Source organism: Drosophila subobscura, chromosome A (assembly GCF_008121235.1).
Source record: "Drosophila subobscura isolate 14011-0131.10 chromosome A, UCBerk_Dsub_1.0, whole genome shotgun sequence".
Taxonomy (NCBI): domain Eukaryota; kingdom Metazoa; phylum Arthropoda; class Insecta; order Diptera; family Drosophilidae; genus Drosophila; species Drosophila subobscura.
The window spans coordinates 3,740,440-3,767,198 of record NC_048530.1 but is presented as its reverse complement, the minus strand read 5'-3'; the positions used below and the strand labels follow the sequence as shown (position 1 = coordinate 3,767,198).

General features: G+C 43.8%; 3 protein-coding genes across 3 annotated transcripts; 1 reads left to right on the top strand and 2 right to left on the bottom strand.

The window, feature by feature from the left end:
• The first annotated feature begins 1,376 nt into the window (after positions 1 to 1,376).
• On the top strand, positions 1,377 to 2,131 carry LOC117894747 (E3 ubiquitin-protein ligase KCMF1-like). The gene is made up of 2 exons (XM_034801958.1): positions 1,377 to 1,466; positions 1,515 to 2,131. The coding sequence occupies exon 2, from the start codon at positions 1,559 to 1,561 to the stop codon at positions 1,991 to 1,993; it is 435 nt and encodes a 144-aa protein (XP_034657849.1). The 5' UTR covers positions 1,377 to 1,466; positions 1,515 to 1,558; the 3' UTR covers positions 1,994 to 2,131.
• Positions 2,132 to 4,736: 2,605 nt separating this feature from the next.
• On the bottom strand, positions 4,737 to 10,772 carry LOC117898339 (transmembrane protein 120 homolog). Its single transcript, XM_034807670.1, has 7 exons — positions 10,082 to 10,772; positions 9,541 to 9,659; positions 6,345 to 6,474; positions 5,895 to 6,034; positions 5,577 to 5,794; positions 5,128 to 5,507; positions 4,737 to 4,960 (listed from the first exon to the last, which is right to left on the bottom strand). Exons 1-7 carry the CDS (start codon positions 10,142 to 10,144, stop codon positions 4,814 to 4,816), a joined length of 1,197 nt encoding a protein of 398 aa, XP_034663561.1. The 5' UTR covers positions 10,145 to 10,772; the 3' UTR covers positions 4,737 to 4,813.
• Positions 10,773 to 11,396: 624 nt separating this feature from the next.
• Positions 11,397 to 20,381, bottom strand: LOC117898618 (protein white). The gene is made up of 6 exons (XM_034808177.1): positions 20,055 to 20,381; positions 15,868 to 16,135; positions 15,145 to 15,799; positions 12,468 to 12,783; positions 12,263 to 12,394; positions 11,397 to 12,204 (listed from the first exon to the last, which is right to left on the bottom strand). The coding sequence occupies exons 1-6, from the start codon at positions 20,124 to 20,126 to the stop codon at positions 11,590 to 11,592; spliced, it is 2,058 nt and encodes a 685-aa protein (XP_034664068.1). The 5' UTR covers positions 20,127 to 20,381; the 3' UTR covers positions 11,397 to 11,589.
• Positions 20,382 to 26,759: the final 6,378 nt, after the last annotated feature.

The window sequence follows — 26,759 nt, the reverse complement described above, 5'->3', positions numbered from 1 at the left end:
GTGGAAGCCTTTTGAACACAAAAAAAGCGTTCCACATTTGTTTAAGCACAAAACAATTTTTGTACAATTGTTTACACACAAAAGAACATTTTCTATAATTTCTTAAAACACAAAACTAATTTTCTATATTTTTTTTCACATTAAAACTCAGATTTTTGCACGCGTTGAGCATTTAATTATTCCTTTAAATGAATCTCAACTCACTCCTAAGGTGAATTTACCTGTGGTGAGCTTCTGCCCCACGCTCTCGCGGCTCGCAGAGCGACAAGCGCTGGGTGGATGGAATGCATCTTGGACACGCGCTAGAAGGAGACAGCGAACGTTCGGCTTGGTGCGATCCGTGCTGCTGCCCGTGTGGATCCAGCTTTTCAATTGCCAAAGCTTTTGTGTTCGTCCCACACAATGTTTGCCAGAAATTGTGGGCTGCTGAGAATCGTGTGTCGGCTATAAATCAGAGCCGCCCGCCTGTCTCCCCGTCTAGAGGCAACTGATTACGTGGTGGCCGGCCAAAACGAAACTAACGATTTCACGCTACATTTGAGACTCTCCCAAAAGGATGGAGGGGCGATGGAGGGTGGCGGGTAGACGCTGTCTGACCATGGGGCCCTAGCTGTTGTCCATATTACATAGTTGAGTGCATTTATTTATTTGCTTGTGTGTCAACCTGTTTGTCTCCTCCACTCTCCTTTTCGGGGCCTTTCAATTTGTCGGCGTAGAAAAAAAAGAAGGAAAAAAACGGGAAGCGAAAGCGGAAGGAAGGAAGGACCATAAGAAGAAGGACCGAACCGAACCGGACCAGGCCGCCACTGACCCCATTGATCCTGGACATGGGCAAGTTCTTGATTAACTTATTATGCTCATTTGATTGCTCGATTTCCTTTCGCCATTGCTTACAGGACCTGCTCCTGCCTGCTCCCTTTGTGTTCCTTGCTTGAAAAGTTGTTGCGCCTTTTTTTTGGCAAATTAAATTCCCCTTTTTGATGTCTTTACTGTTGGGCTGTTTGGCTGTTTGGCTGTTTGGCTGTTTGGCCTTTAGCCAAACAATTGTTCGTGGCCCTAAATCCATTGTCCCATTGTGCACGAATTTTAATTTACAAATTAATTTCAATATTTTTGCTATTTTTTTGGTTTGTTCAATTGTTGAAATCCAATCATGTACGTCATAAAACATTTTAATTGGATTCTGTCTCCATCTTTTGTTAGATTTCATTTGATTCTAATATTTCCATTACATTTATTCAGCGATTTTTGCATTTTGTTTAACATTTTTGGACACATTTTTGGTGTTTTCATTTTGACTTGCTTTACATGTTGATGTCATTTTAGTGTCAATCTTTTGTAGTGCCAGTGAGGCACTTCATTTGTTTTTCCCCAACATCTAGTAGTCATATCAACAGTCGACAGTTTCACTTTTATTCCTCACTTTTTTCCAGCACCCCAACAGCTGTACGCATCGAAACGAAAGTGTAAGGAGAAAAACGTTTCCTTTCGATTAAAACCAACATCTCCCACAGCACAGCAATATTCCTGGCTAGAACGAGTGTCCTTTGAAGCCAGAATGTCGGCCGTGTATTGGAATGTGTTCTGCGATGGCTGCAATCGCATCAACCTGGCCAAGTATCGCTTCAAGTGTTTGCGCTGCGAGTCGTACGATCTGTGCGAGGAGTGCCATGAGAAGAAGATTATCACCGGAGCAGAGCATCAGGCTAGTCATCCGTTCCAGTGCCTGATGGATATACCCACCAAGGAGCTGATGTTTGCCGGTGAGCCCATACCAACGCTGGAGGCGGACAGCTTCACATGTCCCGTGTGCGGCGAACATGGCCACTCGGCCAGCGAGCTGGTGGATCATTCAGTGATCCACCACAAGGACGACCACACCAGAGTCATTTGTCCGCTGTGCGTGGCCGTGCATGGCGCTGATCCCCAGCTGGTGGACAACATTGGGGCACACTTCTGTGACGTTCATGGACCAAGACGGGCCCGTCAATGAGGGCTAGCCGGGAGAGATCTACACAGAAATCTACACAAATATTTACACAATTTACATAATTATGAACCAGCCAAACACTGATTGATACACTGCAAATTGTATGCTGAGGTTAACGTATGCTTCTTAATCGTTAAACTACAAGGAACTGACTTCACTTTATTGTACACCAAAAAACACACATAAATACAATTAAAGCTCCCTTAATACTTGCACCTAAAAGAAGTCCTAAAAACAGCCTTACTTATGCCCCAAGACCCTTAACTAAACCCCTTTCCTCCAGCCTCTTTCTGTACCCTTTGAAATCGCTGGATAGTCCCTACAATTGCCTCTCTTTCCACAACTCTGACGTTGCTTTTTTATTGTTGCTACTCATCGGCTGTACTTATGGCAGCGTAAATCAAATGCTGATTAAGTGCCATTTTTCGAGCATAAATTAATTCTGAATTATTGGCCAATGACGACAGCGATGAAAGAGGAAAATTGTCAGCGCGGCGGACCCTGTGGCTGGCTGGGTGGGGGCAATTGCCAATTCTGTTCGAAGAGTCATAGTACCCAGAAGACCACATGCCGGGAAATGATTTGGTTAAAGCGGGTAAAAAGGTGAACCGTGGGCAAGTTTGTAAGTAAATAGCCGCTGAAGGGCCCATCAAGCCAGAGGCAAACTCTTTTTTATATATGTATTTTAAGACACAGCTAAAATTAAGGCATGATCCACTATAATTGTTTACATTTTTATAAGGTGCAATAAATATTTATTAAAGAACAAGTAGGTCTCCTCAGACCTCAGAAATTATTGTTTGCAAATTGAATGCCCGAAAATGCATTTTTTCAAAACTTTTAAATGGAAATTTCTCAAAATATGCCAAATTGCTGCCTGAGAGAATATTTATTATTAATAACAATACACAACGCATTTAAGCCAAGCCAAAAATGAAAACTTTTCAATCAGCCCACTGTGTAAAATCACTGTTAAAAATGTCCCTGCAACGCCAAACACTTTGCTGGATTTTTGCTTATACATTTTAATTTTTGGTTTTTCCAGCGCTTTTCAGCGTGTTTTTCGTAGCTGTTTGTTGGTGAGCGGGGAGTTGCGTGCAGTTGGGGGTGTGCGGGGGCGTGGCGTATGCTTATCAAATTAACGAATTACCCGCCCTTACAATGGCATTTGCACGACACTTTTGCCTACGCCGGTCGGTCTGCGGTTGCAATAAATGATAATCGTAGCCCCGCTCTGCACCACACACACAGCCAGAGAGAGTGAGAGAGAGAGAGAGAGAGAGAGACTTAACCCCCGCCCCCCGTCCATTTGGACGCTCGCTTGCCTTCCTTTTTGATGGTTTCTGTGGCTGCGTTGACCAAAAGTCGTAAATTCCGTTGTTGCCATTTGCCGCAGAAAAACAGGCAGTCTGGGCAATGGGTGGGGGGTGATCGGTGGGTGCTACATGAGTGTGCAAACAATGCCGCAAATGCACAAAATACCCAAAAACCCTCACCCAGTGCCCAGTTGCCAGCACCAGGCCTCGTTCCAGCCGCCAGCCACCAGCCACCAGCCATCAGCCCACTGGGCGACGGACGTCGACGTTCGACATAATTAAAAGCGCTCGCCGTTTACGCAATTAATGAACTCTCGCCAAATTAGGCTGCGGCAGCGCAGCAGACAAGCAAATGGCCAGAACGGGTATCCGGACACACACAGAAAGTGAGAGAGAGAGAGAGAGAGCGGGAGAGGGAGAGCGAGCGAGCGAAGGCTGGTGGAGGCCCTCTGTGTGTGGCTTCTGCGGTTGTAGCGGGCGCTGGCAATGGAGCAGCAAAAACCGCGCCGCTTTTTGCCGCATTGCAGGATGGCAACGGAACCTTTGTTGCACAGACACACCCAGGAGTGAGTGTGCGGGGGGTAGCTGGCCGAGGAACCGCATTAATGGCCGCCAGTGAAACAAGGTGGAACATCAGCTAAGCTAACTTTACTGGAAAGATGACGTTGTCCGCTGTGCAGAGGACCAACAACTTATTCACCACGCGCGGAGAGACAAGCGCCAGAAAGGGATGGAGATACGAGCTATTGATCCCCATAAAGAGATTGCACTGTGGTGAGTAAATTCACCTTGAGCTAAGCTCTCTCTCTCTCTCGCTGTAAGGAAAAGGCTGCGTCAATCGAATGATTACTAAGTACTTATACTAGTGCTAATACTAGTACTTACTTTAATTTTTACGTCTCTGCCATGCAATGTTTGCACGCACAATAAAGCTGACAAAATTGTACAATTTATTTTTAGATTTTATTTGCATTTTTTTATTTGTCTTTCGTTTCCGTAAAAAAAAAGAAAGAAATATGCAAAAAGAGAGAAAAAAAAACATTTATACGTTTCATTGTTGAATTCCATTTTTTAATAATTGTTCTTAGTTGTTCCTTTTCGTTTGGTTTTCTTTTTGTTTTTTTAGTTTTTGCGTGTGTTTTTTTTATCAAATTCTATCAACTTACAAGTAGGCGAAAAAACATCAGCTATCAATTGTTCTCTACATGTATGTTATGTATATGTTATGTATATGTATGTACGTGTAGTATATGCATGTAAATGGTTTCGCTTATGTACTCCGTAATATTTCTCTTCAAATGTACAATTTGTATTATAACTATTTAATTAATTCAAAAGGAGCAGAAAAAATAAACAAAAAGCTTAAACCGATAGCTTGAAGGGGCGGGAGGTGAAGGTTCTAAAAATTAATAAATACGAAGAAAAAAAAATAGATCGAAAATATAGATTTATTTGTATAGATTGAAATGCCGGGTTTCATAACGTTCAAGACGAGTTGAGTTGATGATTAAATTTCCTTCTTCTCGTCGGCGGGTGGCTGCTGCGACGACGACGACGACGACAACGACTCGGATGGGATTTTCGTCATGGTTGCTGTTTGGGCTGTGCTGCCCCCGTTGGCGCTGCTCGCCAGATCCATGTCACTAGCGCTATTCTGTAAAAGGAGAGCAAGTACCAACAGGCATGGGCATTAGTGCATATCAATTGCTGTAAAAGGCGATACAAATAGGGGCTAAACTGGGAGTTAAATTAGGGCTCAAATAAGAGTACAACTAAGCCTACAAATATGCTTAAAAATAGTATAATAGTCTCTCTATTTACCTTCACTTCTCTGCGCAACTTCATGGACTTGCCCATGCTGAGCAGACGATAACGTTCCTTGGATCGCTCGCGTATCTTCTCGGGCACCACCCACAGCGTGGTGGCCATGTTGCCGACGAAGAGTAGCAAAAACAGACCGGACATCACAGACACATGCCAGGGTGCATCTGGTGGCGTAAATGCCAGCTTGTAGAGGGTCCAGGCATTGTAGGCCTGGAACCAATAGCCAATGAAGAGGAATGGCAACAGGAAGCTCAGACCGCGCCACATCCACGAGTGGAAGCCCTCAATGGTGATGTCCATGTTATGGCGCTCACCCAGCGCCTTTAGCCGATAGAGCAAACCCTTTTGGTAGCCAAATTGTAGATACTGCACAATGCCTGTCACAAGGATTTAGAGTGGAGATATTGGAGAGAGCGGTTCTTGGGGGGCTATGCCATTCCACTCACTGATGTAAACATTAAAGTACATAAACTGCATGCGGAAGATCTGCCAATGTTCGCCTTGTGGCCACACCAGCAGCACGCCGGCGGCCACCGTCGAGATAAAGTGATGGGCGCGCCACCAGCCTTTAATCCTAGATCCATTCACCTTCAGTATGGACTCGCGTATGGTCAGAGTGCAGTAGTACCAGACCAGCAGGAAAATGAACGCCAGCTCCAGGGCTCTGCATAAAGATGCGACACAAAGGCGGATGTCAGATGAGCAAATGGATGACTATTCGTTTTACTTTTCCTTCAGCTTTATACCCCACACACCCCACTTACCTGTAGTTGAATATCAAATTGAAGAACGCCATTATCAGTCCAATTACGTTGAGTATTAATTTAAACTTTTCATAGTCGTCCTTGTAGCGAACTTTGTCGTTTCTGTTGAGAATCGAGACATTCACATCGCCCAAGATTATCTGCAAATGGAAGTAAAGTCAAGTGGATGAGCATGAGTCTGGGTTGGGTCAACTTCAACTTGGACTCAAACTCCACTCCACTCCACAGTCCACAGTTGAGGAGTTGAGGGAGTCGAGAAGTCGTGTCCGAGAGTCAAGTCCATAACAAGCCGCGCAAATTGTCGCGCTGGCAACAACTTTTTCCACCTAACATTTCCTTCCTTTCCTGCTTTTGTTTGTTAGTTTTTCTTTTGATGGAAAGTTTTGGACTCTTTGGACCAGTGATTGTGAGTCACGTGGGGGCACGGGGCACGGGGCAGGGTTATCTCACCTGCAAATAGCGACCCGATTTCGCTGGCAAAGATTGTTCAATTTCGTGCAATTGCGCCTTCCGCTTCAAGGTCATCTTTTGCAGCTCATCCACCTTCTCCTTAACTTCCACATCCACAGGACCCTTGAATCTGTAAAAATAAAAAATAAATCAAATATAATGTAAGAAGTCTGGCATAAGGAATGGTTCCAAAGAATTTTTTGCACACAATTAAATGGACTTAATACCAGTCGTTATATCTTATCTTTGTGCAGATAATCAAACAAACGATTCTTGCATAATGCCAATCATAAACTGGACTCATAAATGGCACTACTTAAACGTGGCTGGACACAAAACTTTGATCTGTTTAAGGATCGTTGCACTAAATTGTACTTACTTTTTAGACAATAAATCGGTAGCCGCTACCAACCCCCTCAATAAATTAACATAGAACCAACGCACACACTGGACTTTGGCCAATATGTTTGTGTGTACTTTATGTTTATTGTTTTATTGATTGAGTACACCGTTTGTTCGTATGCATGATTTGCTTTTCCTTGTAAATAATTCGACTATAATTATTTGTTCACATCAAACGATAAAGTGAGAGAGAGAGAGAGAGAGAGAGCAGCAAGCAGCAGCTCGTAATCGTAATCGCAGCTCGTACGGGGTCTGCCATCCCGTTTGTCCCCATCGAATAGAGCAATTTTCAGCGTCAAAGTTCAATTTAGATATACATAATTGATAGCCAAAGTGGGTGGTGTGGTGGAGGGGTGTGTTTAACAGTGCGGCCCATGCATGCATCGTGCCACCATCGTACTACTCGCATATTGGCCGCTTCAAAGGTAGATTTATGGCATTGAAGCGGACGGTTTGTGGTTCGGTGTTTTTGGGTCCAGTTCGATTTATCAATCGCTTGTATAATTCATGTTTTATTTTTAAACACCCGCTAATACCCCGCCCAGTCATAGATAACGCCACACAACTGGAAACGAATCGAATCAATAGAGAGATATGGGGCCTAATGGTATGACCATAGTACCAAACCCACAAAAGTGCCGACTCAATGGCCTGATTATATATTAGTTTCCGCTCGATTTGCTTACTCTTTTCTTGCCTTTGTCCACTACATACACTCCCATCCACCCACTACATAATCACCGAATTCACTTGACAATAATCTAAATCTGTCTGGCTGTCTCTTAAAGATTATGTGGAAAACTTCCATGCAATTAAAAATAGTTTTTTAAATTACAAAGCATTTAAGAATATTCCCTAAATTTGCACTTTAAATGCCATTTATGTAAATATCAAAAATCTACATGCATAATTGCGCGTGGGAAATCTACATTGAAAATTGATACATTGAAATCGCACACGAAACGCGCGCCTCCCTCCCTCCCCTCAATAATAACATTTTAAAGGCCATCCAGAAATGGAAAATAAACAAACTTTGAGTGGTGGTCAGCAGGGTAGATGGTGGGTTTGGTTGCATTTTAGCTCGGAAATATCTTCAGAGGCAAAAAGTAAATAAATAAAACAAAAACAAACAAACAGCCCGTCGTAGTAAACAAATGTCATATGTACGTAAGCGTGGCTCAATTAAGAATGGAAAAAAATGGCAAGAAATGAGAAATCAAAGTGAATACTGTAAGGGGTTTTCCAAAGCATCGAAACGCATTAATCGAGAGAGCAGAGAGCAATAATTTGATATTTGCTATTGCTACTCCCATTTTTTTTTTGCATTATATCTGTGTGTGTTTTGAGGAGGTCAAAAAGTTTGCAACGTGACGTGGAACACGCGACTGGGAAGCCATCAACAAAAAACAAGGCAATTAAACGCGCGCGAGAGTCAAGACGCTGCGCGCGATAAGCAATTTTATATAAATCCACAAAAGCGTACTAGCGATTGTGCACACACATGCCCCACACAGAATCTGATGTTTCATCATTATCCTACAATGATTATATGTAAATATGCAATAATGATGCCACCGCCGCCAGAGAGATGGAGAGAGAGAGAGAGAGAGCAAAAGTGTCTCAGTAGGTGAGCGCCAGAGCGACATTTTTCGCAACGCGTAAAAGGGGCGACGGAACGGAACAAGCAAACAAAAAAAGAAAACACGCTGCTAGCAATAACAATGCCATGTACAGTGGGTCAAAAGAGCATTGAGGCGGCAACCAATTTGCATGCGATTCAAGGTCAGAAATACAAATAAATCATTCAGCACCTACGGCTACGGTTCAATAAACTCTCCCTCATTTCTCCCTTAACGTAGAATTCAATCAAAAATGGCATGGCAAATAATATTAATCAAACTACGATGTAGGATCCACTTTTATAGGTGTCCTTAAGGTCCGCCAAATCATTAATTCGTTACAATATTTGTGGAGTTTTAGTAGCTGGAGTTTGCTTATGAAATATGTACTTGAACATACATATGTACATATGCGTACATACAAATGTACGTCACAAGCAAACTGCTTTGTCACACTGTGCGCCACTGTGCTTTTGCTTTTGCTTGGCTTGCGTGTTGTGCTTTTGGCTGTGGCTGTGGCTCTGTGTCTGTGATTTTGCCTTGGCTGGACAGAGGTCAAGGGCAGCCAGTTCGGTCGGTCAGTTGGTCGGTCAATCAGCTGCTTGGCTGGCTGGCTGGCTGGGCAGTTTTCGGTTCGAGTAAATACAACTCGAAGTTTCTCCTCCACCTAGTCGCCTTGTCAGCAAACAGTTAGGTTTTTATGAGGGGTGTGGGGCAAAACACCTGAGAAAGGCCAGAGCAAAGTCTAGGGCGCTGTATTTTTATCAGAAGTTTTTATCACTTGGGAAATCAGTTGTAAAAGTCGCTGTGTTGTGTATAGCAATGTATGTACATATATTGCTGTTGTTGTTGTTGTTGTAGCCCCTGTTTCTCCCACTGATAAAGCGAACCCACCCCCAGCTGATAACTGGCTAATTGCCGTAAGACTTGTGTGCTCCCCACCTTCTGATAAGCGGCGGGGCCTGAAGTGCCTGAAATGCGTGTGCGACAGCAGTGCTAGGCGCTGCGACTGATTAGAAATGAAATGGCTTCTAATTGATTGAAGTCAAATTCCAATTGAACATGGCAACAACATTCAACGAACATGCAAGAAGGAATTTGTTCGTCTTGCAGATCCCACAGCGCTGTTACATGATCCATTTGAAAGAGGAAATGCTTTTCAAGGGTATACTCACTGTCTTAATGATGCCGTTATTTGGTTCATGCGATACCGTTGATGCTTGATCTCATTGAAGCATATCTGTTGGCGGCTGTGCAGCTGCTCCAGCAGCTCGATGTATCGTCTGTTGCAGTTCTGTCGCCAAAATAGATGGAGAGCGGGAGACAGAGAAAGAGATAGAGAGCGAGAAAAGGTGGTGAATTATAAGCAGCTGTTTGGTCAAGGTGAAAGCCATCATGGCAATACAACAGGCATACATATCTACATACAAATATTCAAGCATAAGCAAAAGCATACAGAGATGATGTGCATATGTACACATGTCTGTCTGTAAATATGTACTGCTCAAACAAAAAACTTCTCTTTCCACTCAAAGGTGTGTTAATATGGGGTGGTGGAGTTTGTGCCAGCGACCTCTCTTTTAATTGCTGTAAAATTTTGTTTGTGCCCAGCAGTCGCGTAACAGACGGAGAACAAAACATGCAAGCTCAAAAGAGTGGCAATGACCCTTCCACCCTACACAACAACACACCTTGGGCTCTTCTCATTTAACTTACCTCCAGCTCCGTGAACTCCTTGTTGAGTTCCTCCCATTCATTTTTCAGTGAATCGATATCCATATTGTGTCTGTGTGTCTTCTTATTTTTCGTCTTCTCCTTTATCCACGTTATTCGGTCGTGAGTGTATTGTTGTTTTGTTGTATGCAACAGCTGTGCCTCTGAACCCCCCTTAACACCGGCAGGGGCTTTTGAGGTTAGGTGACCGGTGAAAAATCAATTTAGTTGTGCGACGCCGTCTACTAATGGCTCTGTTAGTAGCGCAGTACTCTTTCCACCTTTTGGTTAATTGCTGCTTACGCATGCATACATATACACAGACACTAACATACACTGTGCCACAACGTTTGTGAGAGGAACAAAACAACAGTAATTTTATTTGCACTTGAAAGTTTGAAAAAAAAGAAAGAAATATATATTATGCCGCTACGCGCCGCACTATTCACTGCTCTGCTCTGTGCTGGCGTCTCGCTCTGCACCCCTCTTCAACTGATGGTTTGTTCGGGTTATTTCTTTAAAAATAAATTGTTGAGCAAAACTAGAGGCGAGCGTGGAAGTGGATGAGGAGGAGGAGGGTGGTGGACTGGCGAACAAACGACCGACCGCACACCGACTACACCGACGGACGACTAATATTTTGTTATTAACTATTTCCGTTGCACTTTTGTTTTAAATACTTTTGCAAACAAAAAATACACCAAAAAAAAAACCGCTCAGCGGCGGCCAACAATATAAAACGGAATCACAGAGAGAGTAAGAGCGTCGAACGAACGGCGCATAAGGTCACAAACAGTCAGCGCGCGTGAGGCAGACAGAGAGAGAGAGAGAGAGAGCGCGAATGAGAGAAGCAGCAGACAGAGAGCGTAAACGCCACAGGTATGCTGCTCCGCTGTGAACTAGTTCGCTTGATATGCAAGAAAAAACTTACCTAAACCTTGAAAATATATGTTTAAGAAATAATATTCAACAAGCTCTAAAAATTCCCATTAAACAATACATTAAATTCTTGTAGTTCGCTCTGCATAGGGGTAAGTAGGGAATAGGAAAGAGGTACTTTCACACTGCACTCGCGAACTGAACCTAAGAGAGCTTCTCCAATGGGGCTGAGTGAGTAAGAAAGACGTGAGAGCCAGAGCGCGAGAGTGGCGGTGGTGAGCTTCGTCCACGTTTTCAAGATAATGGTGTTGAGTTTGACACGTTTGGTGAACTTTGGGTACTGGTGGTGTGTTCGAGTTAAGCGCGCTGTTTAAATGTTTATTTGCTAAAGACTAGTTTTATTATGACTTGAAATGTTAAAAGTGATATATTTTGTTTTGAAGTAAAAAAGCATGTTTTATTTTCAAGTATTTCAAGCTAAGTAACAGTAAATGTAGGTATTTTGTGGGGTGGTGGTTGGGGGGTAGGCCAAACAATGGACACAATAATTATAATAATAATAATAATTACACACACACGTACGAGTAATACATACATACAAAAAAAAACCCTCATTAACTATGATCTCGGCTCTACTCCTTGCGTCTGGCCCGCAGTCTCAGTGCCAGATAAGCCAATACCCTAAAGCTAACAATGAGGATGCCCAGTCCCACGTAATCCAGTGGCAAATCCTCAGCGGAAAAGTTTAGAGTCTCTAGAATGACCTTTCCGGAGCTGGGGCACGTTGTGTTCGAGGAGGTGCAACTAATTTCACCCGCCTCCACATCGGCCCACTGATTAATGAGCAGCCCCTCGTTGGCGTACCGGAACCAGGACAGGTACGACAGCCACTTCAGATAGACGGGCACAGAGCCGGAGTTCAAAAAGAAGCCGCCAAACAGCAGGAACGGTATAATGACGGGTGGACCCACCGACAGAGCCATCGACGTGGATGAGCTGGCACAGGATATCAGATAGCCGAAAGATGTTGACACATTGGCCACCAACGTGACCAGCGCCAGGCAATTGAAAAAGTGCAGCACGCCCGGCCTCAGTCCTATCATTGGATATGCAATCGCCGTGAATACCAAGGGAACGGTGAGGAACAGCGGCAGCTCCGCTATGGTCTTGCCCAGGAAGTACGTATCGCATCTGTACAGACGACTTCGGGCCTCACGCATAAACACCGGCAGCTCGGATGTGAAAACCTAAAGGGATACAAATGTGTAACGAAGAAACAGGATCTTAGAGATTATTTCCACTCACATTGATGGTGGCGAAAACATTCTGGAAGGTCATGTTGGTTAGAAACAGAAAGATGGCGCCATTGATGTTCATTACGCCCACTTGGGTTAGCTGCTGGCCGAGAAAGATCAATCCAATCAGGATGGCCACCATCTGTGGGGAAATACATGAATTTGACATTAAGCCAACAATCGCTGAGACATTCTCCACCTCCTCCTCCGCTTACCGTTGTCTGAATGAGTCGCACTTTAACCAGAAGCGGTTCCTTCAGCACGGATAGCCACGAGCGCCAGAGCACTGCCCGAAATTGCATAAACCAGGTGGCCTTGTACGTATAACCATTCTCGGGCTGTTCCATTGGCTGTTCCAGATTCTTGGTGGCCAGCAGCTGTTCCATATCTCTGGCCACTTTGCTCACAGCAAAGTTATCGCATATCTTGGCAATTCGATCCCGAGACTCGGACTCGCGTCCCGGTACAACCGCCAGTACCTGTACATAAAAATCCGCCGGATTGTAGTTGGTGGGACATTGGGCCCCAACACTGAAAGTTCAAGAAATCAAGTAATTAAAAAATAATAACAAATAAATTGTGAAGCCCACAGAAACCCATGAGAACCAAGTGAACAAATGTCGGATATTAATTATTCGTGGAATACATTTTTCTTGTATATTCATTTGGCGTTACACAGTTAATCTACAATAAAGTTGACGGCCAGACAGAAGTGATTCGAGCCAAGTAACTGGTTGGGCAGTCGTCCCACGGTCTCCAATGGCAACGTGTAGTAGCTGCAGAGGCGTGTGCCATGATGTGTACATCTTTTCGAGTAGAACATGTGATCGGCACTGATCCAACCTTGCTGCTGGTCGTAGCTGGACGTTTGTTCGGTTTGATAGACGGGCAGCAGCTGCTTGGAACAGCTCGCATACAAGGACTCCCGAGTCAGTGTGGAAAATGCTTTGGCGCTGCGAGAGAAGCTAAAATCTCCACCAACAATAATGGGAATGCAGTCGAAGGTGCCTCTGTCGCGACTGTTCTCGAGTATTTCGTTGCGCAGCATACTCGCCAGATCTGGCCCACCATCCATGCCCAGGGGACTGCCCTGCATCATATGGACACAGCCCACAACCAGCTTCTTGGCTTCACCCGTTGGCTTCGATGGATTCAGATTGAATTTTCCCAGCAGTGCAAAGCGATCGCGGTCCGCACGCTTATTGGGCTGCACCATGGGACGTCCCAGGGCCTGGTGGCAGCACAGCTCAAACCTCTGCATTTCGTAGATGATGGCAATGCCATGGGATGCCAATGCCAATTTTTTTTTTTTGCTGGAATATTGCACTGAACCTCCTGCAGGCAGAGCAAATCGAGTGGTCCGAATCATCCAACTTCTTCCAGCTACGGCTCAGATCGTAGCAATCCTCCGAACCAATTTCTGTTGCCAACGTTGTATCCATTTCCTAGTTTCTGATTTTGTTTCCTATCTTTTTTAATTCTAATTGAGTTCGGGGATTATTCTTTCCACGTGTCCTGCTGTTTTCTGATAAAACGAGAAGGGACGTGTGAGACGCTTCTTACGCGTCACAACTTTTATACCCGGCACTCAGTACTACATCTGCACCTTAGCGGTGTTTTGTCAAATTGTACATTTTTTCTTCATCTGTCATCTACATCTACAACACTTCTCACACCAACACGCTCCTTTAGCTCGCTCCCCTTCCCTAAACCCACACACTGCAGACTTGCGGCATGGGCAGCGACGCGGCACTGCGCGAAGCAGAGTGTGAATGAGAGAATGTGTAAAAAACTAATATAAGCTGCGGGACGGGGTGGGTTTGGCCACTGCTAGTTAATTTCTTTATTGTGGCTATAATAATGCTCCAATCGGATCTCAATTTGGTGATCTGATAGATATGGTAGATATTTAGTTTTCTTTTATCTTCAAAATTGTAGATTTGGAAGGTTTTCGCCCATTTGCAGGGGCGGAAGGGGGCGGGGCTCATTTTTGAAATACACTTGTAACAGTGTGAGCATATAGAAGACTGGATGCAAAATTTGGTGGCTCTAGCTTTTATAGTCTCCGAGATCCAGGCGCTCAACAAGACGGACGGACGGACGGACAGACGGACAGACAGACATGGCTCTATCGACTCGGCTATTGATGCTGATCAAGAATATATATACTTTATACAACCGTTATTCCCCACAAATACAATATACCCTATTTACTCTTCGAGTACCGGGTATAAAAAATCGTTCCAAATTATCGAACAATATGCAACACTACAACCCTTGGCATTAAGTTTAATTGGTACAATAAAATGTTAAATATTGATTAATTATTTCAAAGAATATTTGCAAGCAAAAGCAAATTACCAGAAATGGGTGAAAAAAGTGCGCATTTCCTGCACAATTATTGTGTGCGCAAATAGAAATTGTTTTTATCATTAATTTTAGCATTCATGTGATTAAAATGTATGCAAATGCTTGAACCAATATTTAATATAAAAAAAAAATGTATATCATTTTGAAATATAAATATGAATTAACTATTAAAATATTAAATTAATTTTTTAGTTTTAAGTAAACAGAATTATTGCATATATATTTTTAAATATATCTGTATACAAATTAATATAAATTGGCCTCAAGTTACAAATATTTGATTTATTTTGAAGAGTTTTATATTTAAATTAAATTTTTAATTTCAAATTTAAAAAATAAATATATTTTATGTGCAAATTAAAAACTAGAATTTAATATATAAATTTAAGCTCAAGCTCCACCTGTGATTAATCTGATTAAATGATGTTAAGTGATTAAATAATAAATCAATTAAATATTGAAATGGCCGCACAATACGAGAATAAATGTGTTTAAAAATGTTCCATTGGTTTGTCTACTTACTACGAGAAAAAGTCGACAGCTTCGCTGGGTGTGCCGAGAAAGGCTACACGTCCCTCGGCCATTAGCAGGATCTTGTCGAAGAGCTCGAACAGCTCCGACGATGGCTGATGTATGGTCAGTATGACGGTTTTGCCCTTCTGCGACAGCTTCTTGAGCACCTGCACGACGCTGTGGGCGGTGAAGGAGTCCAGGCCAGAGGTGGGCTCATCGCAGATGAGAAGCGGCGGATCCGTGAGGGCCTCCGAGGCGAATGCCAGACGCTTGCGCTCACCCCCCGACAGTCCCTTAACGCGACCGGGCACCCCGATGATCGTGTTCTGGCACTTGCTCAGCGACAGCTCTTGGATGACCTGATCGACGCGTGCCACACGCTGGCGATAGCTGAGCTGCCGCGGCATGCGCACCATGGCCTGAAATATCAGGTGCTCGCGTGCCGTCAGCGAGCCAATGAAGAGATCGTCCTGCTGCACATAGGCGCAGCGTGCCTGCATCTCCTTGGCATCCACGGGCTGTCCATTCAGCATTCGCATGCCCGATGGCGACACCTGTATGCCCTGCGGCGAGCGAAATGCCAGAGCATTCAGAAGCGTTGTCTTGCCGGCACCAGAGCTGCCCATAACGGCCAGCAGCTCGCCCGGATAGGCCACGCCGCAGACTGTGAAGGAGAAGGCAAAATATTTATCCCTCTATCTGTGTGCCATCCTTCCGTCTGCATCTATTTACCATTCTTGAGCAGATGCTTCCGCGGCGCTGGTATGTGTCGCTCATTGCAAAAGAGTCCGCGCGTGCGATTGACCAGCTGGCGCCAGCCGGAGCCGGGCTGATTGACAGCCCCAAAGATGTCCAGATTGTGCCAGGCATAGGTGAGATTCTCCGGCTGTTGGCCGCTGGCAGTGCCATCTGGTGGCGTCGGTGGCCGCAGGGTGCCGTAGTTCTTGGCCTGGCCAAATCCCTGGCTAATGCAGCTCTGCGAGGCGCCACCATCCCCACCCTGCTGGACCGTCGAGGGATGAGTGAATAAATTAATAAAAAGGTTCAGGCAATGGTTAAACGGAGGAGCTGCTTAAATAAGGAGCAGCACGATAAGCAGAAGGCTGCAAGGCGGCCACTACACTGACAGAAAATTGGCACACTTTTCATTAAAATATTATTTAATCATTTAAAATTAATTTAAAATATTTCAAGGTATTTTCTTAGCAAACAAATCTCGAATTACCAGCAACTTTCTTGCAGTGTAGCTGGCAAAAAGGTTTAGCAACACAAAACGCAAAAATTAATTTTTTTTTTAACATTTAAAATATATAAAAAATATTTTTAGACATTTTATTTGTTAAAAAACTAATTTGAAAATTCCGATTTCGTTTAGTGTAGCTCGCAAAAAGGTTTTGCAACACAAAACTTTTCAATTTCACGCGTCCGTCCATAAAAATGAAGGCGTCTGTGCATAAATCTTGGCTAGCCGGGCTAATCCATGCCCCAGTCCCTGCCCCCGACCCAGTCCCAGTCCCAGTCCCAGCGACCCAAAAGGACCGACGACGGCGGCCCATCTGTTTAATAAAAATGCTCAAGATCCCGTGCCCGTGCCGGTGCCCGTGCCCGAGCCTTGGCGCCTATTTAAAATGTGCAAATTAGGGCAGCCATAAGCCGCAGCCGGCTAACGTCCTTGAGGGGTGGTTGTAGGGCGCTGGGCTGGGATTGGTTTGCCGCGCCATGTTGCCACTTCATAAGACAATTGTGAGTGTAAATCGCCAGCATCTTCGGCTTGCGTTCGGCTAACTTTGAGCCCCCCCGCGTCAGCTTTGTTTTTATTAAATATAAAAACTTTAAGGACATTCGACAAAGCCACGCACTTGACCGGCTCAACGAACCAAATGGAGGAGTTGAGCTTGAGCTTGAGCTTGAGTACAGCTTCTCGTTTTTGTTTTGGCAAGTGGCTGCTTGGAATCTAAATCATGAATATTTACGCAAAACTCTACACATATTCTGCGTAATTATATAATTTATTTCTAGAAAAAACAACGAAAAGTAAGCATGAAAAGTTGCAGTTTGATGCAAGGAGTATCCATCCCACTTTTAGCCATGAATCATTTTATGTTAATTCAAGTATTTATGTTCAGTTTGTTCCCACAGCTCGAGCCATAGACTCACTGTCATTGGTTATTAGCAAACGAAACCCATGCTGCCAGCCGTCGATTGTCTGGGCCGTGGCTCCCTTCGTGGGTCCAGGTGGGGCTTCCCTTTCGAAGCGGTAACCGAAGACGTTTCACCCACGCTGCTCTTGCGGTAAGGTTCGGACAAACTACTATACAGTTTTCTGGCCCATTCCAGTCTCCGCTGTCATTTTCCATTTTTCATTTTCATAAACAATTTTCTGTTTTCCATTTGCCGCTGCTTGTGGGGTTTCCTCTCCACGAGGGCCTGCGGCCAGAGCATAAATAACAAGGAATCCGCTAATTGGCGTCCAGGCAAAACCAACAACAAACAAAAATATTTAAAAAAAACATTCCAAAAAGAGAAAACGAAAATGATGGCCACAACATGGAAAACATTTTATACCCCCACACTCTACAGCGCAGCACATAAAATTTTTATAAATAATCATAAAAAATTAAGCAAAAAATGCCAACGGTGGAAGATTTCTACTGCCCAAATAGAGGGATAGAGAGAGAGGGGGGGACAGCGTGCGCTGAGAGCCAAAATAAAAAGCTGACATTCAATGAAAAAGCAAATTAAAAAATAAATTCATTTCGTGGACCCGAATCCTGAGTACGCTCTCATAATTTGTTGCTAAACGAGCGATAAATATACATAAATATTCCCATATAAATTATTTACTGGGCACTCGAAATGTAAGTCAAAATCCACCGACTTAAAGGAAATATTTGTGGCAACATTTTGCAGAGTGTCGAGTTGCCGAGTGGCTGCCGAAGGTCTCGTCAAAAAGTCTCCCTGCCTTCTCCTAGTTTCGTTCTATCTAATCAATGCAACTCTTTGCAGAGAAAGGGTATGCTCAGCCGCACAAATAATGTCGTCCACCTGCCCAAAGAGCTCTCCAACCAGCTCAACGTTCTTCTTCTGATTCTGATGCTGATTCTTCATCTCCATCTTCATCGTCTGTCCCCACTGTGTTGTCCAGTGTGTGTGTTGGGGGGCTGACTTTTGGCTGAGAAATTGGTAGACGTCGAGGTGAGCGCGGAAAAAAATTTAATATCCGTTACAAGCACTCCCAGAGAGCAGGCCTGGAGTGGGGGCGTTTTTTGGTGACTCAGAAAACCTGGCAAAATTGTTTTCCCAACAAATGAGGCCGAAAAATGTTATTAAAAAGTTTTTCTTTTCTTGTGCCCCCCTGTGCTCCCTTCAAGTCTTATCTGGGTATATTATTTTCTTTCTTTCTTTGCTGGTAAGATGGCAAGCAGAAAAAAGAAGATGCTACATTTCATATTTATTTAATATTTTCTTTTACTTTTTACTTTTTACTTTGCGTGCTATTTTTGAATTACTTATGAAAGAAATTCGTGAGTGGGTGGTAAATGGTAGTGGAGTGTGAATGTCTCCAGCTAAAGGACTACAGCTGCCAGGGCTCTCCCACTCCCACTCCCACTCTCACTCTCTCTCTGTCATCTATGCCCAGATGGCGCAACAGAAAATGTTTTTTGATGAACTTGACAAATTGAAATGACTAAATGAAGAAGCGACTCAATTTGTTTTGTCTTTTTTTTGGCTCTTCCTTTTGTCCTCGAGTGTAGGGGCTCGTCGAGTGGCTAATGAGTGCACTCAAAAGTCATTCACTTGGATGAATACTGAGGCTCGACACGGCCTCGAACAAAAGTTGTTGCCAGAATATGTTTTTCGGGAGAAATGTTCCAAGCTAATTATTCACGGATATTCTCTGCCTCTTATCCACCTTTTTCCTGTTGTCTCTGGAGGAACTTGCTCAAAAGTTTTGAACCATTTTGCATGATAGCCGAGAGAGAGAGAGGTGGCAAGTAAACAGATACAGATACAAAATGCCAGAAGATACTCGTATCAGTGGCTGAACCCAAAGCATGGTCTAGGCCTGCTCAAATAATGACCCAGATAAGACAAGACAAGACGAGATTATGGAATATCACACACAAGCATCACATCACATCATACAGAGTAAATAACTCATAAGTACTCAACAGATCTGGCTGCAGATAAAGTATCTTATAGCCCCCCAGCACCCAACCATGTTGTTCCACTATCTTGAGACTTATGTTTAATCCGGGCCGTAGTCTGTGCGTTCTGCCCCACTGAAACTAGGCTAAGAATGTGCTTGGGACACGCTTGTAGTCAAGCAATCAAACTGATTTAGTTTTAATATTAGCAGAAAGGGTGTCAAATATAAGAATTCAAATTGTTGGAGTAAAACTGACAGACCAAAGTACCAAGTGCCCCGCCCTGCCCTTTGGTGTTGCTTAACAATAAATAAATATTTATAGGGTCTGAAATGGTTAAAGTTTACATTGAAGTGAAACCTTTAAAACTCCAATTGAAGCCCAGTTGAAATCATTTTTTGATCCTGAACAATTTTGAATAATTTTAAGGAATTTCCTATAATTAAAATATCAAACTCAAACCCTTAGTTTATCATCTTTGCACGATTGAAACCTTTCAGATCTTGTCTTTCCTTAGCCCTGTGCTGATTCACATCATTCATAATTATTGAGGCATTTCCTGGGCCGAAATAAAATGCATTCAAATACGTGTGTGGGGACTATCAAATTTCTGCTTGTCTGGGGTCTAACTATTTTATCTGCTTTGTTGTTTACGCAATTGCGGTTAGTCGAATGTTTTGCTATGCTATTCTCACGCCTGCTGCAAGCTCGAGCCTCACCAATGAATGAATGTTGCAATCGACCGACCCGATTGTCGATACTCGTACTCACATTGTTCAAATGCTCGGCAGAGGTGTGCTTGCTGCTGCCTCGTATTAGCAGCTCCTGATCCTCTTGGCCCATCTTCCTTCCTTTGGGTTACAATTTCCTTTAGCGATCACTCACTCACACGAACACACAGAAAAAACAAAAACAACTATTGATGTGACGCTGGTCGGGTTTCAATACGGGAGTGTGGTGCAAACCGCTTGGAGCTTTGTCACGAAACCGCTGACAAAATGCAACTGAGGGCGGACATTGACGTTGGGCTAAGGCGACAGACAACAGAGAGACAGCGACGGAGACGGAGACGGAGACAGCGACAACTTTGACTCGCTCTTCGCGAGTGGAAATGAGTCGTTGAGTGGCCCGGTTGGTGGGAGGGTGTTGGGTGCAGAGATAAAAACTTGAGCTCTTCGGCTATGGTTCTATTTGAAGGCTGATTAGAGCGACCAAAAGTCAGGTAGGTAGAGTGGGTGGCTGGCTGGCTGCATCATCTCTTCGCTGCTTATCGCCATCTTATTCTTGCTTTCAGTCTGCGTCTCCTCCTGCTCCTGCTCGTGCTCGTTCTCCTCCCCTTTCTCTGCTCTCTCTTTAATCTGTCGGTGGTGGTGGCGAGGGTTTGCACTGTACTTGGCATGCATGATTTATCAAACGCCTGTTGACGCGCCTGCCCTCAGTCGTTGTCACCATCGTTAGCACCTCATCATCTCTCTGGGCAGCCTGCCCGCTGCGCTGCGCTCCCACTTTACTTCTGTTGGACATTATCAATCTTCATCATCAGCCATCAGGTGGCGGCAGGGCAGGGCAGGGCAGGACACTGACAGGGCCAGCAGCGTTGGATGTGAATGTGAAGTGGGCGCCAGAGACAACATTCGCTCTGTCACTCTGTCAATAAATTTTTTTTTGTATTGGAATGTGATGAAAGAGGAAGTTCACTTGGGGCCAAAGATAACTCTTTCTGCTCTTGATATTTGTATAAAATATGAAAAAAAAAAATACAAATCAATCAAGTTGTTATTCCACATTTGAGATTTCAACTCAATTTTCGCCACACACAAAGACGCGCCTGTTGCTGGCACCCTCTCTGATGTTTTCTTTGTCCATTGTGGATCGCCCAGCAGACAACAGTGTCTAGGCAATGTCTCTCTCTCTCCCATTTGCATGTGTGCACTCTCATTCTTACTCATTTTTGCACTCTCGCCACTCATCTCGGTTACACTTTTGGGGCTTCGCCTGTTTGAGTGCAGCTCAAAGCGGGTTTCCGCCTACCTGCTTGTTGTTTGCAGAAGAAGTAGAAGAACCAAAGAAGCAAGAACCCTAAATCCATCTCTAACTTTTCGCTAAGCTCTAAGGTAGTGCGCGGGTGTGGGGCTGAGACATCCTCTAGTACATATATGTTTGCACAGCCGCTGCTGCCATCACTCACTCAGTCGAATGCTATAAACTTTTTACACTTAACAATTTATTGTCACTCTGTTGTCACTGCTGGAACTGGACTTGTTATTTTTGCCGGCTACCGGTTGCCGTTCGCCGTTGGTACCGTTGCAGCTTGCAGCATGGCGAGAATACAATTTCAAAAGGCAAATCACACTAGTGGCACAGACCATTGGGATACTCCTTGCATGCAAATCGAAGCGCGAGAGAACGTTCCTTGCGGTACTTAAAGCGCCCAAATATTTCTCTGCTGACTGCAGCTAGTAGCTTCACTTGCTCAGCGTCGCTTAAGTCTCTGAAGTAAATGAAACAGCTCCAGGTTATCGCTTTACTGCATCTTTCCTTTGATTTCTTCAGTCGGTGACATGTCTTCAATCAAATCTGGTATACCCTTTGAGGTCGCTGTGTTTGCGTAGTATGAAAAAAGCCAAGCAGCAGCTAGCGAACCAAAAAAAAAAAACGGGAAAAGTTTTTTTAACACGTTTTTACAATCTCTCCTTCGTTCTCTCCCCTCCCTCTCTTGCACAGACACAGACGCATGCAGTTAAAGCTTTGGCTATTGACACAGGATGTAAGGCACGGTCGAGGGGGGGGTGTGAATGAGGTTGACTTAACCCCTGCTTGAATCTGTGCACCTGCTCCACCCGCAATCTCTCTCGCCCGTCCGCTCTCTCTCCGCTCTTAGCCCATGCAAATTATTGACGCGGACAGTGGGCTCAATAAATCTGTGTACGAGTGGGTATGCGGATGTGGGGGTGTGTGTGTGGTGTGATGTAAGTGTGAGTGGAGAAACTTTTCCGAGCTGCACGCTAATCAGACAGCTTTCTAGTTCATTGCCTTAACCCCATTCGCCCCCCACCACTCCCTCAACTGCTTCTCAATGGCGACGCCGTCTACGTCTCCGCTTTGGCAGCGCCAGCCCCACCACCACTCAGTTGGCTGTAATTGCAAAGTAAATCAGCGCTGCCATTTGCCATGCCCGAAAAGTATGCTCCATGGATAAAGTGGCAGTTAACAGGGGGATGGGATGGGAGGCAAATCTCCCGCCCGGCTCCCGGCTCCGGCTCCGGCTCTGAGGATAATGTAGGAGCGCTTGAGCCAAAGTTTGAGCAACTTTTAAAGAGAGGAATGTGTTATGGGTTCGGGTCACATAGTTAGTTAGTCCTAGAACTTCAAGCCAAATGACTGCTGAAGTACGCCAGCCCCAGCCCCAGCACCAGCTTGGGGCCTGAATAGCTGATGGAGTTAAGCGTTTGTCAGACATCGACGCAGAGATTTATGCCAGAGTTAAGTTGAATTAGACATTTTTTATTGGAGCAGCCTGGAACCCTATCGAAATATTCCCCAAGAAAAGAATCTTCCGCTGAGCTGGCCGATAAATATGTTCTTAAGTTTGCATTCTGGCTACAGGCATTTTCTAACTGATGGATCAAATATCAATAAGCCAACAAAGTTTCACTCAAAAAGATTTGTTTAGGGCACGAATCTTTGGGAGTAATGCAAGAGGTTGTGTGGGTACTTGGCGGAGTTTTTAGTTTATATTCTTGCATCCCCCTTCAGTTTTTCGGATCCCAAGACCCTGCACTGGCTGTCAGTACTCACTTTACATTTTTATGTCATCCATTTGGTTTGCCGGCGGCGCTGATGAATTTGTTTACCCAGAAATGAATTGGGTTTTGGGGCCTGTGCCGAAAACCAATGTCGACTTCATGGCAATCGCTTCAATCTTGCTCCTTGGCAATGCAATAAAAGCCGAAGACACAATATATTTTTCTATTAAAGAACATCAAGCAAATGCTCAGCAGTGCGATAAGAGGACAGTAGGCCAGGCCAGCAGCAGGTCGAGCCTAGACCGAGCCGGAAGTCGCCTAGGCCATTGCTTACAGCACGCGCGCGTCTCATAAAAACGTATCAAAACATCCGCTGGGAGTCGTAAAAAATTTGCACTCTGACTTGGACTCGTTGCAGCGAGGCCTGCCAGCCAGCCTGCCTGCCATGATAACTTTTCTCTCACTCTCTTTCAATATGTAGGATCCGGCAGCGAATGTGTAATCTAATAAAATGTTCTGTTTATGTGGCAACAGGCTCGATGCGCACTCCCCCAAGTGAATCTGCCTTGAATTGAGTTTGCTTGGGTCGCCTTCAACTAGTTTGCGCCACGCCACCCAATCTGCTGGTGTCCTGGTGCTGGTGCCGCTCCTGGCCAGCACAACTTCTTGGGTGTGCCCACTGGTGCAACAGATGCGCTGCTTTATGGCCAGTCGGTGTTTGATGCGGCGAATGTGTCCTTCAATGTGCCAAAGTTGTCATCTCGCGGCAGGAGGAGCAGCTCTCCTGAATGCTGGACAAGTAGCCAGTTTTGTCTGCCACTTTTCTTACACTTTATTCCATTTTTAAACACGTGTTTTTGTTTACAACAAAGTGACAAGTGCAAGGTGTGACCATATATTGCGCAACGAAAAATACTGCAAGGCACTCCGTTGGCGCCATTCAAATTGTGCAGTGCAAAATAATTTAATTATTTGTTTATTATTCTGTTAAAATATGAAGCAAATAACAATAATTTGGGCACTTTCAATTTATTAATCATGAATTAATCTACTTTGGTGTGCAATTTTGCAAGAGCTCTTCCTCTCTGCTGTGGTTTATGGCCACACTTGATTCTACAGCTGCTTACATACCACAAAACTAAGATCAGATCGCTTTATTGATTTATTAAGTCATTAGTTAATGGCTGTGGACCACATAATATTCGGGAATATCATTAATTGATTAATGGATCTTTCCTGTGTGCAAAGGAACTGTAAAAACAAAGCCGAAATTAATTACTTTAAATCGCCTTAACCAGCGGCTTAGACTGTCTTTCGTTATCTTTCATTTTTTCATTTTTAAAATCAAAAAAATATTTGTATGTAAACGAAGGATCTTCTTTGTGAACGGAATCATCGCTGAAAATTGTAGAAAAAGTTGACAAAAATGAAAGCAATCGCCTGACAGGTAAATGTTTAGAAATTGCTACCTGTGGTCTGGCCCTGAACCTTGACCGCTGTTAAGTAGGATCACAATGCTCAGCCCACGAGCTGTAGTGCCTTTTGTGGTTTGTTGACAGTAAACAAATTACGAGAACAATGAGCAGAGCTGAGCCCATTTATTGTGTACATTTTAGGAGCGAAAATAAAGCAGCTGAAAGTAATCCTTGTTAACCTTCGACGAATCAGGTAAATATATTTAAATAATAGTTCATTCAAGGCGCCAATTAGTCATACATTACAGTCCATACAGATCAATACAGATTGCCTCTTGGTGCAGTGACGCAGATAAAGTCTAATACTCAGATCCGAAAACATTCGAAAGTTTGCTAGCAAACAGTGCAATTTATTTTGCCAGCAGCAGAGTGTGACCAGAGGTGAAACCCGCATTTCGTACGGTTACACTGCTCAGGAAGGCATGATCTGATCTTTGTTTTGAGGCATGTAAACAGCTGAAAAATCAAGTGTGACCACAACAAAGAGGAAGAACTTTGACAAAGTGTCCAACTGAAGTAGATTAGTTCATGATTAAGATTACTTTTTGAAAGTAAGTCAATAAGTTAAATAAATTAGAAATGCATCTAAATTTAATTGATTCTCAGTCATCTAGAGTAATTGTGTTCCTTTTCGCCTTACGAAGGCCTCAAGCTCCTAGAAATGGGCGGAGGTCATTCTTCTTTCCACTTCAGCGGCATATTTGACTTACATTTTATTCAGACTTTACTCTCTGTTTGCTAGGTAGCCTCGAGCTGTTCGAAAAGTACCATCGGCCCCTTTTTGCGTACTGGGCTTAAATGTTTGCACATTGCTACCTGTGGTCTGACCCTGACCCTTGACTCCTGTTAAGTATGATCACAATGTGTCGATCTGTAGTGCCTTTTGTGGTTTGTTGACAGAAGACAAATTACGAGTACAATGAGCTGAGCTGCGCTCATTCTTCGGGTACATTTTAGGAGCGAAAACAAAGCAGCTGAAAGTAATCCTTGTTAACCTTCGACGAATCAGGTAAACATATTTATTCATATATCAACATTTATTTCATTCAAGATTCTCGCAACAGTCCGCAAATAGGAGAATGATAAACATTTACAGAACCAGCTAAAGGTATGACGAGCTGCGAACTGAAAATATCTAGAAAACGTTTTTAGTCTTTGTGTCGTGGCTGTAAAATACTCTGCATAAATCGATCAACATCTAACAATAATTATGGATTTAGCATTCACTTTTTGTGGCGCTGAAAACTTCATTTATTTCGCTGCAAAAAATCAAAAGAATTCGCTCAAAAAACGAACAAAAATTCCATGAAATGCTGTACGAATTTTCATGGTTGCGTAAGTTGTAAATTAAGAAGAGCCAGATTCCAGACAAGAAGGACACCAATGATCAGCGAAGTTCCCTGTAAAAATAAACAAAAAAAAAAAGAGTTATAATTGGAGGAAGTACGCAAAGAAATGCTGACAAAGTTTTACTCCACTCCTCACCGACTCCTCGAACCAACTGAATGCAGAAAATGAATTGTGCGTGTGAGAATTATGATTGGCCAGGACTAATAGATTCAATTATTTGTAGAGTGTTTAAACAAAAGACAATAAACAATAAACTCGGCTAAAAAATGTATCTTAGCTGTCTTGCGCTTGCGATTTAAACATTTGTTTTCTCAATGATTTGTGCACCGAAAATGTCCGTAAATCTTTATGAAATATCAGCTGCGAATGGCGAGTCTAGTCTCTGCTCTTCTTTAAGCTTGAACAATTTGCGTGCTGTGTGTATTAAATATTTTTAATGCCAGTTTTTAATTAGTTCTGTCAGAGCGCGCTGAGCCTTTGGCTTCAATTGGGGAGGGGTTTTTGTTTGTGGAGAGAGAAAGGACATCATAAGCAGCCTCTGACATGTTGTGCTGCCTGTGTTGCAACATAATTGAATTAAAAATGCATACAATTTATCAGTCGGACATGCCACATGTCACAAGACACTGGGACAGAGTCAGAGAGGAAGCCAAAGGCAAGGCTTGTGCCTGTCGCTGTGCCTGTTGCCTGTTGCCTGTTGCCTATCCCTGACATAAACACAAAATAAAATAATAATTAAATTGCATTAAAGGCATATAAAAAGAGACAGGGACGGGGAGCGAGCGGTAGAGAGAGTTAATAAATACGTAATGGGGACGTGTGTGGGGGCTAAAATAAATCTACATATGAAAAGGAGTTTAAGGACAATGCAAATTGCGTAGCTAATTAGAACACTGCCAGCACAA